General features: G+C 38.5%; 1 protein-coding gene across 1 annotated transcript in view; it reads left to right on the top strand.

The window, feature by feature from the left end:
• UBTD2 (ubiquitin domain containing 2) overlaps positions 1 to 13,787 on the top strand; it is a 70,785-nt gene that overhangs the window by 50,086 nt on the left and 6,912 nt on the right. Inside the window, exon 2 of the mRNA XM_041749634.1 lies at positions 2,651 to 2,887. Within this exon, the coding sequence (XP_041605568.1) occupies positions 2,651 to 2,887 (237 nt within the window). The remainder of the gene's footprint in view (positions 1 to 2,650; positions 2,888 to 13,787) is intronic.

The following is a 13,787-nucleotide window of genomic DNA, read 5'->3' as shown; positions in this document are numbered from 1 at the left end:
GATTGTTGAGGTTTTGTTGTTTTTGCTTTTTGACAGAATTTTTTTTTTTTTTTTACAATGACAGAATTGTAACAGATTTTTTTTTCCTCTGGTACATTTAATATATGGGAGGCTAAACAGTTCTCTGGAACTATTCAGAAAGACTCAAAACTTTATTCAAATTGGTGTCTTATTTGAATATTGGATAACTGAGTAATGTATAATCATTTGAATATTGAATAGATACTTAATTCAAATAGGTATTTACCTATTGTATCCTGTCTTCTACTCTCTATTCAGTAAACTGAGTGTTGTCCCTAAACTATTACTTACTTATCTAAAGGTTAATATAGCAGAAAATAAATTTGCCTTTCATTTTATCTTGTTGGTAGAATCACTAGGGGATTGTGATTACCTGGTGTATTCTGAACACCTTTTAGAGAATAATGCTCTGTATACATTTATTTGTTATTTGGAAAATGCAGGGGAAAATCGTTAGTATAGATTGTGTTTCTCATGTTTGAATTAAACCTGATACACACATCTATACTGTTACCCTTAATGAATGTTCGGTAAATACTTCTTAAAGGGGATACTTGGTTTGTCTTTCCAGCCCTGCTACTACATAGACTGTTTTCCTACTTTACTTTTCATACCTTTTTAGAACTCAACTGGTTGGCATTTTTTTTTTTTAAAGATTTTATTTATTCATGATAGAGGCAGAGACACAGGCAGAGGGAGAAGCAGGCTCCACGCAGGGAGCCCGATGTGGGACCCGATCTCTCGTCTCCAGGATCGCGTCCTGGGCCAAAGGCAGGCGCCAAACCACTGTGCCACCCAGGGTTCCCCCAACTGGTTGGCATTTTATTAGGATGGATAAGCTACAGGGCCAAAAATTACAGGGAGTCAAACACTGAATGTTTTAAGAGAAAAATAGCTGACGGTGGCATGGCCTGCTGTCTTTTTCCTTGAGATAAAATAGCCAGATGATGTGGAAAAAGCATGGTTTAATCCAAGCATCAAACCAGATACACTTTGTTGCATTAGTTTGTTCTGTTATCAGGAACATAGCCTGGTGTACAGTATAGAGATTGCCCAAGGACTGGTGTAATTTTATTTCTGTTATGAATAGCCCAAATTTCATTTGGCTATAGGCCAGTAAGGGAGTGGTTAATTTCGTAGCTTCTTTAGAACCATTTTGAGAGTAATTTCTTTTAAATTAGTATTCTTTCTGCAATTAAATATAGAACAGTGAATTTTGATGCATACCCTCTCCTTCCTACCACTGTCATTTACTTCCCACCTACTCTTACCCTAGATTCCATCAAGCCTCAATTTTCTTTTTACTTATTTTTCCGTCTGTCAAACTATTTCTTATCTATGGCACTGCGTAAGATTAAGAATGGCTCTCTGTATTGGTATGAGATTGGTGATCATAAGCCAGGTAAGTATCTAGGTAAAAGAAGCTACAACAGACTTGTTCTAGCATTATTAATTACTATGTAACATTCCCTAAGGAGCTATGCTGCCTTTTACAGCAAAAGAGGAGTAGACACTCTCTTTTTTCTTCTCTAGGTTTGAAACTAGAGTGGGGTAATGTAGTTCTGCTGGTTGGAGTCCTCCTGTGGTCCTATTTTCTCCAAAAAGTGAAGCACTGATTTCTAACCATCTCTCTCATCCTTTCCAAATTAGCTCGTATATGGGGTTCAGAGAGAGGCATTTACAGTTCCTTGACTGAAGTCCAGAGTGGAGTGCTCCTGTGGTCAGGTTTCCTCATGGAGCTAGTGGTTTTGACTGTTCCTTTGGACACCACAAAGCAGTCTTTCTCCTCCTAAGAATTTCTCAGGTCCTACTTTTTGGCGTCACATGTCCAGAGTCCTGAGATTCAAGCTAATTTGCTACTTGATTTTTCGTAGTATCTTACCTCTTTTATGGCATCCTTTGACTTTTTAAAATCTTGCCATTATTGTCTGATGAAACACTTTTTTTTTCTTTTTTTTTTTTTAAGATTTTATTTATTTATGAGAGACAGAGAGAGAGAGAGAGAGAGAGAAAGAGGCAGAGACACAGGCAGAGGGAGAAGCAGGCTCCATGCAGGGAGCCCGACGTGGGACTTGATCTCAGGTCTCCAGGATCACGCCCTGGGCTGAAGGCAGGCGCTAAACCGCTGAGCCACCTGGGCTGCCCCTGATGAAACACTTATTGCTGTTTTTCTTAGTAATTTTTAAAACCATCCTTTGGAGAAGGCATACTGAGTTGAAGAGAGTTCTTAACTTGTCACTGGACATTTTGGATAGAGCCATCTAATGTCTCCATTTGCTCTTGTAATTCTAAAATGGGAAATTTCAGAATGCAAGAATTAATTAGTAGGCAAACTTCTAGCTATAATTTTGATGAATGAATCAAAGAGGAATGAACAGATAACTTTTTTTTTTTTTTTAAGATTTATTTACTCATGAGAGACACAGAGAGAGAGAAGCAGAGACACAGGCAGAGGGAGAAGCAGGCTCCCAGCGGGGAGCCCAGTGTGGGATCAAGTCCCGGACTCACGCCCTGAGCTGAAGGCAGATGCTCAACCACTAAGCCACCCAGGCTTCCCATGACCAGATAACTTTTAATACATCAGTTATAAGTTTTGGTTTTGACGACAGCTTTTTTTCTTTCTTCTCAGTCGCTTTAGGTCGTAACCAGCCTTTGAAAAAGGAGAAACCCAAATGGAAAAGCGATTATCCCATGACAGATGGACAACTACGCAGCAAGAGGGACGAATTTTGGGATACTGCACCAGCTTTTGAAGGCCGTAAAGAGATTTGGGATGCCTTGAAGGCTGCAGCACATGCTTTTGAGAGCAATGATCATGAACTGGCACAAGCAATCATTGATGGTGCAAACATAACATTACCACATGGTAGGTTTGGTGGTCCTCAAGGACACAAGAAACCTAATGAGCTCCATTCTAATAGCAAGAAACCAAATGGAAAATATTTGTTTATTTTTCTTGCTGTGCATTTTCTTTTTCTTTTTGCAAAGAACATTTCTCTTTGTTTCTTTGTGTGTCTTTCAGCTTGAGAAAGATTTACATTGTGCGTTTATTTTATTTATTTATTTATTTACTTGTTTATTTATTTTAAAGTTTTTATTTATTTATTCATGAGAATACACGGAGAAGAGAGAGAGAGAGAGGCAGAGACACAGGCAGAGGGAGAAGCAGGCTCCATGCAGGGAGCCCGATGTGGGACTCAATCCCGGGTCTCCAGGATCACGCCCTGGACTGAAGGTGGCGCACTGAGCCCCCCAGCCTGCCCTATTTATTTATTTTTTTAAGTAAGCACTGCACCCAGTGTGAGGGTTGAACTCATGACCCCAAGATCAAGAGTTGCATGCTCCACCAACTGAGCCAGCCAGGTGCCCCAGTATATTCTGTTTTTAAAACCGTTTTAATCTCAAGAAAGAGAACAGTTGATAACCGCCAGCTTTCCAGCTTCCATACTCAGAAACTTCCTAGTTCTTCATCATGAGGCCTCCACCTCCTGTCCTAATGTAGAGGTTCTACTTCACTTCCTATGAGCACTAGAGAAGTCTCAAATTTAGATTTCAGAAACCGTGGAGACTCAGTGGATGCTCCTTTAGTCATTATACTTTCTCATCAAGCCTATTTTTAGTGTAATGAGCAAACCTAAACTTAGAAGTCACATGTTCTTAAGGACAGTTTTCTATGATTGCAGCCCTGAGCATTATTAAGAACCTCTCTCTCTTTTCTTAGGAATGGGACTCTAAGGACCACCATTAGCTTTGAGTATTTCCAGGGACACATATCTGCTGGACCCATGCACATCCTCTTGTTTAGTCTCCTTGATTAGAGACATTTCAAAAATTTTTCATGGTATACTGAGATTAAAGTGTTAATTTCATATTACAGCCTTAGCTCTTCTGATAACTGTTATTTATACATTTTTTCTCTTTAGTTTTTCAAATTAATATTTTTTTCAAGTTGTCTCTTTAACTCCCCTATATAATCACCTGCATTCCTTTGCAGTTTTCTATTCCTTTATACCTTCATTGTTTCTATTTCAGTATCTTTATTTGTCTTCATTTTCAGAACACTGCTTTTCACTGTTTAACCATCTGCTTTATGTCCTTTCCTTTTATTTTTTTTTTTAAGTTTTATTTAAGTAACTCCACAGCCAACATGCGGCTCAAACTCACGACCCAGAGATCAAGAATTGCATGTTTGTTCCAACTGAGCCAGCCAGACTCCCCTGACACCTTTTCAAATAATATTTAACTTAGTATCCTTCCCAGTTTTCAAAATCTCTGTTAATTTTCTGAATTAACTATGCTTCCGAAAAACTTTTAAAAATACGTACTCCATAGCTGTTCTGTTCTTTATTATGAAAGCTTATTAGTGTAGGCTTGGGTTAATAGCATTTATTTAGCATATTTAGCATTTATTTAGTATATAGATGACCTTCTGCACAGGTGTAAAAATGATCCCTCCTACATTTGGAAAAATGTGTAGTTGAATGTCATTTCAGTATGACTCTTTAGTCCTGATTTTCATGGATAGTCTCTGAATTCTTTGTCTCTTGTATGATTGGGGGTGGACATCATCTTGCTCCATTACCTCTTTTAGTTCTACGTTTTGTCTTCAAATACTATCTTTATATAATATAAAGACCCTTCCTTTACAATTATTTTTACCATCCTTCTCTTTTTAATGTTTATATCACATATTTTTAAAGCAGTATTTATTTGTTTGTTTGTACAGGTTTGCAAGGTGGGAGTAGGGATGGAGAGTGGGAAAGAATTATTCATCTTTGCTTGTCTTAATTTGGAATCCTAAGATTCAGAACCTTAGAACTTTGACTTCCTTATTTTGTGCCTATCATAGTTACCTATGGGAATATCTTGATATTCTATAAATTATGGCCTTGTTTACAAGTTCATGGAGGCAAAGTAGCTCTACTTTATGTAAGGCAGGGGCCTATGTATATTTTATTAGATACGGGCTCAGGTCTCTAAATACTTATCTCTCATTTTTGCTTATCTATGTGAACTGCCAAGAAAAGTAATGTTGCTGGCAGTCTCACCAACCAACAGGTTAGGGAGAATTATTCTTGGAAATTTGATAGGATTAGCTTCTACTTCCCTTCTGTGTTTAAGGAGTGTTTTCTGCTTTAGCACGAAGGAATCAAACTAATGTCTAGTCTTTTCTTGTTCAAAGCTCTATTTCTTGTTTAAAGTCTCTTTCTGGGTATTACTATCATTGCTACCCTTGATTGAATTGATTAAATTCCCTTGTTTGTATCTGAAACTTAACTGTGTTTCTTTAGTGGATTTGTGAATTGTGTCTACTCATGTACCTCTAACTCATCGTCAGTTTATAACTTAGCTATTTAGCTGCATGCTTTTACCTAGACATATTCAGTGGTGTTACTGAAATTTCTTCCATCTTCTTGATGTAGTTATATATTTGAAATAAGTTAAATATTTGGACATATTTTGTGGTTTTAGACCCTAAACATCCTATACTTCATAGTTTAAGTTTAAAATATTCATAGGTTTTAGCTCTTTAGCTCAGGCTTTGTTTGGTATCAGACCTAGCTTTACTTCCTGCCTCTACTGTATTACTACTATGCAACTTTGGGCATTTCTGTAACTTTCAGTGCTACCATTTGTAAAATACGGATTATAACTATCTACCTTATAGGGTGGTTGTACTGGTTAAATGTGATAATAGCACATGGACTATTACTTACCATAGTCCAAAAAGCACTTGATAATAGTGGTGCTAATGATTGTTTTTCTTGAACTGTGGCATTAACAAGTAAATTCCTTGTACCAAATTCTTTAATTATAATTTGATAATTATACTGATAACATCTTTCTCTGGCTTTTGGAGAACTCTACCTATGTCGCCTAATCAAATTTTGAGATTATGTTGATTTCAAGCAACAGTAATAACAGATTTATTAATGCTTGTACACCAAAGTATTGATGACATAGTTTAGCGTCATCCCTTTGTAGGCCCATCCCTATTCTTTTCATCTATATCTGTATTACCCATAAGAGTATTGAACTGATCTTAGATTGACAATCTGAAGAGATCTTAGGGCATACACTCCTTTCTATGCTTCCTTCAGTCAAGTCTCTCTTGTTTTCATCTAATTTTTTTGTTTTCTCTTCCCATAATCTTATTATCTCAACCTATTCATATTATCTTTGCAATATGAATATGATTAAAAATTCTTTAAAGTTTGAGAACTATATGGAAAGATCTTTGTAAATGTTATTTTAAACGTCTTATTATCTTGTCTGTTATTTTAGATCTTATTTGTAAAATAAGCAAGGATTATATACCCTTTTTGGTTTAAATTGTATTTGGTATCAATGTTATAGGCACAAAAATTATGTATTTGTCAATGGCTTTTTTTCCTGTGTAATGATAATTATCTTATTTCCTAAGTTAGTTTTCAAAGAAACAACCAAAACACCTCCTATCACCCCATGCCCCTGCCCCTGCCCCATGTTTCCTCCTTTATTTCTTTTTCATATAGTGGGTTCCATGAATAATTCTGTTCTTGTCTCAATTCCAGTCTGTAGGTCGTATTCATTATATTTCTGTCTTGTCTAAGCATAAAATAATTCTGTGCTTTTCAGTTATCTTCCTTTATTAATATCAGTGATGTCTTTAGTTCATTATTCTCAAATAGCAATAGGGAGAGTTAGAAGATGGTGTCATGACTACCTGGAAATTTTATATGTGCGTATATATTTTCATTCTGGAAATTGTGACTCAGATTGAGGATGTTATGGACATTTGTATTGTGGAAAAATCTCTCTGGATGATTCTGGTATTTGATACCTCTTTTCTGTAGCCTCCCATCCTATAAGAATTTTATTTTTCAGGATTTATACATTTTTTTCATGGTCCTAAATTTCTTAAAGAGTATCTCCTTTTTCTAATTGATTGCTATTTGACCATTACCTAAAAATCCTAAAAACACTCCTTATAGAGCATTTTGCCATGAAACTAGGTTACAGATTAAGTGGTTTATCCAAATTAGCATAAACTGAGGGTTTGTTTGTTTTTTTTTAAAGGAGGGGCAACTGGCTGGCTCAGTAAGTAGAGCTATATGATTTTTTTTTTGAGCCATATAATTCTTTAAAAAAAAATTTTTTTTTTTTAATTTATGATAGTCATACAGAGAGAGAGAGAGAGAGCGGCAGAGACAAGGCAGAGACATAGGCAGAGGGAGAAGCAGGCTCCACGCACCGGGAGCCCGACGTGGGACTCGATCCCGGGTCTCCAGGATTGCGCCCTGGGCCAAAGGCAGGCGCCAAACCGCTGAGGCACCCAGGGATCCCATAAAGGGTAATTCTTTAAAAACTTTTTAAAATCACCTTCAAGGGATCCCTGGGTGGCGCAGCAGTTTGGCGCCTGCCTTTGGCCCAGTACGCGAGAGACCCGGGATCGAGTCCCACGTCAGGCTCCCGGTGCGTGGAGCCTGCTTCTCCCTCTGCCTATGTCTCTGCCTCTCTCTCTCTCTCTCTCTCTCTCTCTCTCTCTGTGTGTGTGTGTGTGTGTGTGTGTGACTATCATAAATAAATAAAAATAAAAATAAACTTAAAAAAAAATAATAAAATAAAATCACCTTCAAAAAAATAAATAAATAAAATAAAATCATTTTCAAAATAAAGGAGGGAAAAGAGTTGCCCAGAATTTTGTTTTCTTTTTTCCTGGTTTTATCTCAAAATACACCAAATGTGAATAAATTAAACTATTATGATACAGTATAAGTTTTTAAAAATCAGGGCACTTACGGGTGCCTGGTGGCTCAGTTGGTTGAGTGTACAACTCTTAACTTCAGCTCAGGTTGTGGTCTCAGCATTGTAGAATCAAGCCCCACATCAGGCTCTGTGTCTGCTTGGGGTTTTCATTCCCTCTGTACCTCCCGCTTCTTGTGTACACACTCTCTATTCCCCCGCCCCCAAAAAAATAAATAGATAAAAACTTTTTTAAAAAATAAAGGCAGTTATAAATAGAGTATTTCTACGTATAGGGAGCTAACATGATGAACACCTGGACTGAGAATCAGGGGTAATAAAATACTCATAACTCATGTTTTTAGCTGATGTTATATAATCCACATGCCTATAATAATCACCTACAATAGTCTCCATTTTTGACACGAGAAGGGGGTGCATTCAGTTAAGCATCTGACTCTCTTGGTTTCAGCTCAGGTCATGATCCCCAGGGTCCTGGGATTGAGCCCCAAATTGGGCTTCATGATTAATCTGTAGTCTGCTTGAGATTCTCTCTCCCTCTCCTTCTGCCCTTCCTGTTTGTGCTATCTCTCTCTCTATTTCAAATAAATTTTTTAAATAAATAAAAATAAAGAGATAAGAAAACTGAAATACAGAATGGCTATATCCTTTTTCCAAGTTAGAAGTCATGGAATTAGAATTGGGATTTGAACTCAAGTCTTGGATTTAACAGTAACAAAGCAATTGAATGACGTCAAATCATTTCATTCCTTTTTTTTAATAAAGTGATGCACAAGTAATCTTTAGTGTTAATTCCATTTTTAGCCCCTCCCATACTAATAGAATACTTTAAAACTGTATACCTCTGGGGCTCCTGGCTGGCTCAGTCATTGGAGCCTAAGACTCTTGATTGGGGTTGTGGATTAGAGCCCTACATTGGGTCTAGAAATTACTTAAAAATGAAATCTTTAGGGGTACCTGGCTGGCTCAGTGGTTGAGTGTCTGCCTTTGACTCAGGTCATGATCCCGGGGTCTCAGGATCAAGTCCTGCATCAGGCTCTCCACAGGGAAGGCTCCTTCTGCCTATATCTCTCCCTCTTTCTCTGTGTCTCTCATGAATACATAAATACATAAAATCTTAAAAAAAAAAAATACTAAAGAGAAACAAATGGATTCTCTAAAACCTGGATAGGCAGGAAATGCATATATGTAGGCCTTGTTTCTATTTCCCGTAAATGTGATAGAGGCCCATTAAGAAGCAGGCCATGAATTCTGGCTCCTTTAAAGATCTCTATAAAAATTTGCCATTTAATAAACTTAATTGATAAATTTGTTATGAACATAAAGTTTAGGAATGAAAGCATGAAGACATTACATATACATGGGAGACAGAGGATTTTATCCAAACTTTTGTGTTTAGAAATGAAACAAGGTGGGACGCCTGGGTGGCTCAGTGGTTTAGCGCTGCCTTTGGCCCAGGGCTTGATCCTGGAGTTCCGGGATCGAGTCTCACATCAGGCTTCCTGCATGAAGCCTGCTTCTCCCTCTGCCTATGTCTCTGCCTCTCCCTCTCTGTCTCTCATGAATAAATAATTTTTAAAAAAAAAATGAAAAAAGGCCTTAAAGGATCTAATGAATGACTAACCATAAATTAATTAATAGTACATTAGTATATTAATAATCTCCACTCTATCAAAGAAACAAAAATGATTTAGAGTTATAAAATGTAAATTTATCCACTCTTCTGTTGTGGTCACCCACTCCTTTCTTTTCCAATTAGAGCAACAAAAGCCCTGAAATAACTGAGGTGGGAGATTGTTCATGAGTCAGTAGGCTTCTCTGAAGATCATTGTCCCCTTAGAAATGTGACAAAATGTTACACGAGCTCTGTTTTTAAAAATTTACTTATTTGAGAGAGTGTGAGTGAGTCGGGAGGGTGGAGCACAGACTCCTTGCTAAGCAGGGAGCCCACCATGGGGCTAGATCTCATGACCCATGAGATCATGACCTGAGCCAAAACCAAGAGTTGGATGCTTAACCAAACAAATGCATCAACCAGTACCCCTACACAGCTCTTTGTTTTGTTTTGTTTTGTTTTGTTTTGTTTTTGAGGTTCCATTCATTTATTTGAGAGAGAGGGAGGGAATGTAAATATGAGTAGGGGGAAGGAAGGACGGAGAAGCAGACACTACTGAACATGGAGCCCAATGCGGGGCTGATCCCAGGACCCCAAGATCATGACCTGAGCTGAAATCAGACACTTAACCAACTGAGCCACCCAGGTGGCTCCTATACAAGCACTTAATCACTATTTAACCATCATATGGCTTGAGCAATATATACAAACTAAGTTTGATGCTTCTGAATGCTACAGTCTTAATAGCTAACTTGGTAGATGGGAGCTAAAACTGCTTCTCTTAAAGCCCAACGGTCAGATATAAGCTTAATATAATTCCCAGCAGAGTGTTTACATGAGAGAGACACTTACTAGTTAGTCCTAAAAGACTGCTCATTGGAATGAAAAGGAATTGTGACGGCCCTTTTGACATTACTATGATTCAAATTGTAGAGAATCCCAGGAATCCTAAAGCAGTGAACTCAAACTTTAAGAAAATTTCATCCTTGGGGTGCCTGGGTGGCTCAGTCGGTTAAGCATCTGCCTTTGGCTCAGGTTATGATCCCTGGGTCCTGGATCAAGCCCCACGACAGGCTCCCTGCTCAGTAGGAGTCTGCTTTTCCCTCTTTCTGCACACTCGCTCCTCTCAAATAAATAAATAAAATCTTTTTTAAAAAAGAAGTTTGATCTTTTTTATATTGCTATTAGTGAGCTCTTCCCTATAAGTCTGATTCTGATATTTAAAACCTGAAAAAAAGGGATCCCTGGGTGGCGCAGCGGTTTGGCGCCTGCCTTTGGCCCAGGGCGCGCTCCTGGAGACCCGGGATCGAATCCCACGTCGGGCTCCCGGTGCATGGAGCCTGCTTCTCCCTCTGCCTGTGTCTCTGCCTCTCTCTCTCTCTCACTGTGTGCCTATCATAAATTAAAAAAAATAAAAGAAATTATTAAAAAAATAAAATAAAATAAAATAAAACCTGAAAAAAAATAAAAAAATAATAAAAAAAATAAAACCTGTGTGAGAGGGGAACCAATATTACTCTTTTCAATGGGTATATTATATGTATTAGGCAATTTGGCATTTGCTTTATTATTTAATCTTTCAACAACTTTCTGAGGTAGATACTATAGTCCTGAAGAAACAGACTAAATATGTCCAAAATTAGGGTCTAAATTAAAATGAGTGTGATCACGCCAAAGCTGCTATTCCTTGCATCAGATTCACTCCTTTCCTCCAGTCTTCTGTTCCCCCATCAGGCTCAACAGTGGGCTTCCCAAATCATAGGCTAACCTGCTGTTTTGTTCCTTTATAGTCTTTTTGTTGTATCAGTACTCTTGTACAACTCAATTATGTGCTTAGGCTTTCCTTTGCCATAGAAAGTCACATTTATTGAAAAAGTCAGAGTTTGTGCCCCTGGGTCAGTTAGAAAAGTCTGAAAAAAAGGGAAAAAAAAAGTCAGGAATAAAGACTATTTCCACAGGTTTTGGAAAAGACCCCCAATGTGACAAAAGTCTTGAAGTTCCAGGACATGGCCCACTTTTGGGAGGGCAATTTTCTGTATCAGATTGCCAGTGTATTTTAAATATTAAATTTTTCAACTCTATTGAGGTATATTGAAGTGTGCCAAGAGCACATATTTACTTGTAAACACCTGTGAAACCATCATTACAAGATAACATCTATCTCCAGAAGTTTCCTAATGTAAAAATTGATTTTTACATTATAATTTGTAATTTTAATTTACAAATTAAACGTAAATTTAATTTTAATTTACAAATTAAACGTAGCCATGCAAGTCTCAAATGGCAAAGACATTAAAATTACTGCCGTCTTACAGGACTGAGCATGGAGGAATACGCAGTGAGACCTTTGAATGCTTAAAAAGACATCTTTTTTTAACCTGAAAGATTATTTGAGAAAGAGTTCCTGGCATTTAGTAAAGATACTCTTATTTTTTGGCATATAATCTAATTTTATCTTTATAAATTTTCTTGTGAAATATTTTGACACCTAGTTTAAAAATAGCCACAGAAAACCGTTGACCAAGGAAGAGAGAATATCTGAGCCAGTCATCTAGATAGAAGGTAAATAAAAACTTCAGAAAATTATGTATGAAATTAGAACAGAAGGTGGAGTCTTGGCAGCTTTCTTACTATCATGGGGAGATGTCAGGGCTTCCTGACGTGGGGAGGCAATGCCCTGGCAGTTGTATATCTTGGTGCCCATCTGTTTCTGCTAGGACTTGAAGCCTATGGTGGGTTTGTGAGAAGGGGAAAAAGACAATTCCTTCCACAGAGGCCACTTGGTGAGAAGTGTGAGCAAGCCTGACTGGAGCTTCTTTAGAGCTGGTAAGGAATTACTAAATGAAGTACACTCTAAGTGACCAGGGGGTAGTGAGTAAAAGCCTTCTAGGGATGTGTGGGTGGTGCAGTCAGTTAAGTGTCAGACTTTGATTTCAGCTTAGGTCAGGATCTCAGGGTCATGAGATGGAGCCCGTGTCTGCTTTGCACTGATCATGGTATCTACTTGAGATTCTCTCTCCCTCCCTCCCTTTCCTGCCTCTTCCCTGTGCACATGCATTCGTGTACACACGTGCACACTCTCTCCTTCTCTCTCTCTGTCTCTCAAATCTTTTTTTAAAACTCCTTTTAGGGACACCTGGCTGACTCAGTGGTTGAGCTCAGGGCATGATTCTGGGTTACCAGAATCTAGTCCCACATCAGGTTCACTGTGAGGAGTCCGCTTCTCCCTCTGCCTGTGTTTCTTCCTTTCTCTGTGTGTCTCTCATGAATAAATAAATAAAATCTTAAAAAAAAATAGAAAAATGTCTACGTTACCAACTTTTTTTTTTTTTTAATAGAAAAGGGGATGCATAAGAGACGGGTCAAAGGGCAGGAAGGGCAGAGGGAGAGAGAGAATCTTAAGCAGGCTCCACACCCAGTGCAGCCCTACGTGGTACTCCATCTCATGACCCTGAGATCATGATCTGAACCAAGATCAAGAGTCGAAGGCTTTAACCAACTGAGCCACCCAAGAGCCCTTATGTTATCAGCTTTTATTTCTTAAAATTTTTAAATAAATTTTATTTGTCAGAGCACAAGGGTGAGTGACAGGCAGAGGGAGAGGAGAAGCAGGCCCCCGCTGAACAGAAAGCTAGATGTGGGGCTAAAGCCCAGGACCCCATGATCATGACCTGAGCTGAAGGCAACACACTTAACGTAGCCATCCAGGTGCCCCCATTATCAACCTTTAAAGTGGTTCTTCCCGTCTTTGTTTGAACACACAAGCGGGTTTTTTTTTCTAAGATTTAATTTATTCATGAGAGACACAGAAAGCAAGGCAGAGATATAGGCAGAGAGAAGAGCAGGCTCCATGCAGGGTGCCCAATGTGGGACTCGATCCCCAGGACTCCAGGATCATGCCCTGGGCCGAAGGCTGGCACTAAACCGCTGAGCCACCCAGGCCTCCCACAGGCTTTCTTTAAGGAAAACCCTCCCACCTAAAAACTGTGCCCTGTTCACTCATACTTCTCAAATACAGCAGATGAGACCGTAACAGGACTATGTCTACTTTGTCGGTACATTTGGTAGCCTCACGGCACTGAAACTTAGGCGCCATTCTCTTTTGTCTCACCTTCCAGTTCCTTCTTTGACCTTATGTTGTTGGTGGACTGCATTTAGACTAGTGGATTCGTTCCTTGTGATTCATGTTTGGCTTTTCATCCCTCTAATACTTGTCCTCTGCCTTTCTCCCTGCCATGTCCATTTCCTTCTTCCCATTAAGTATATCACTAACCCAGGAACCAGCCCCTATGGTTTTATCCCTGTGCAATACATTTACTTCTTCAGGAATCCAATTATTTCACTCTGTCACTTATTGTGTCTGACCCTGGATGAGTTATTTCTCTCTGCTTCAGTTTCCTCGTTT

This window comes from Vulpes lagopus, chromosome 3 (assembly GCF_018345385.1).
Source record: "Vulpes lagopus strain Blue_001 chromosome 3, ASM1834538v1, whole genome shotgun sequence".
Taxonomy (NCBI): Eukaryota; Metazoa; Chordata; class Mammalia; order Carnivora; family Canidae; genus Vulpes; species Vulpes lagopus.
This window is presented reverse-complemented; position numbering and strand designations above follow the sequence as displayed.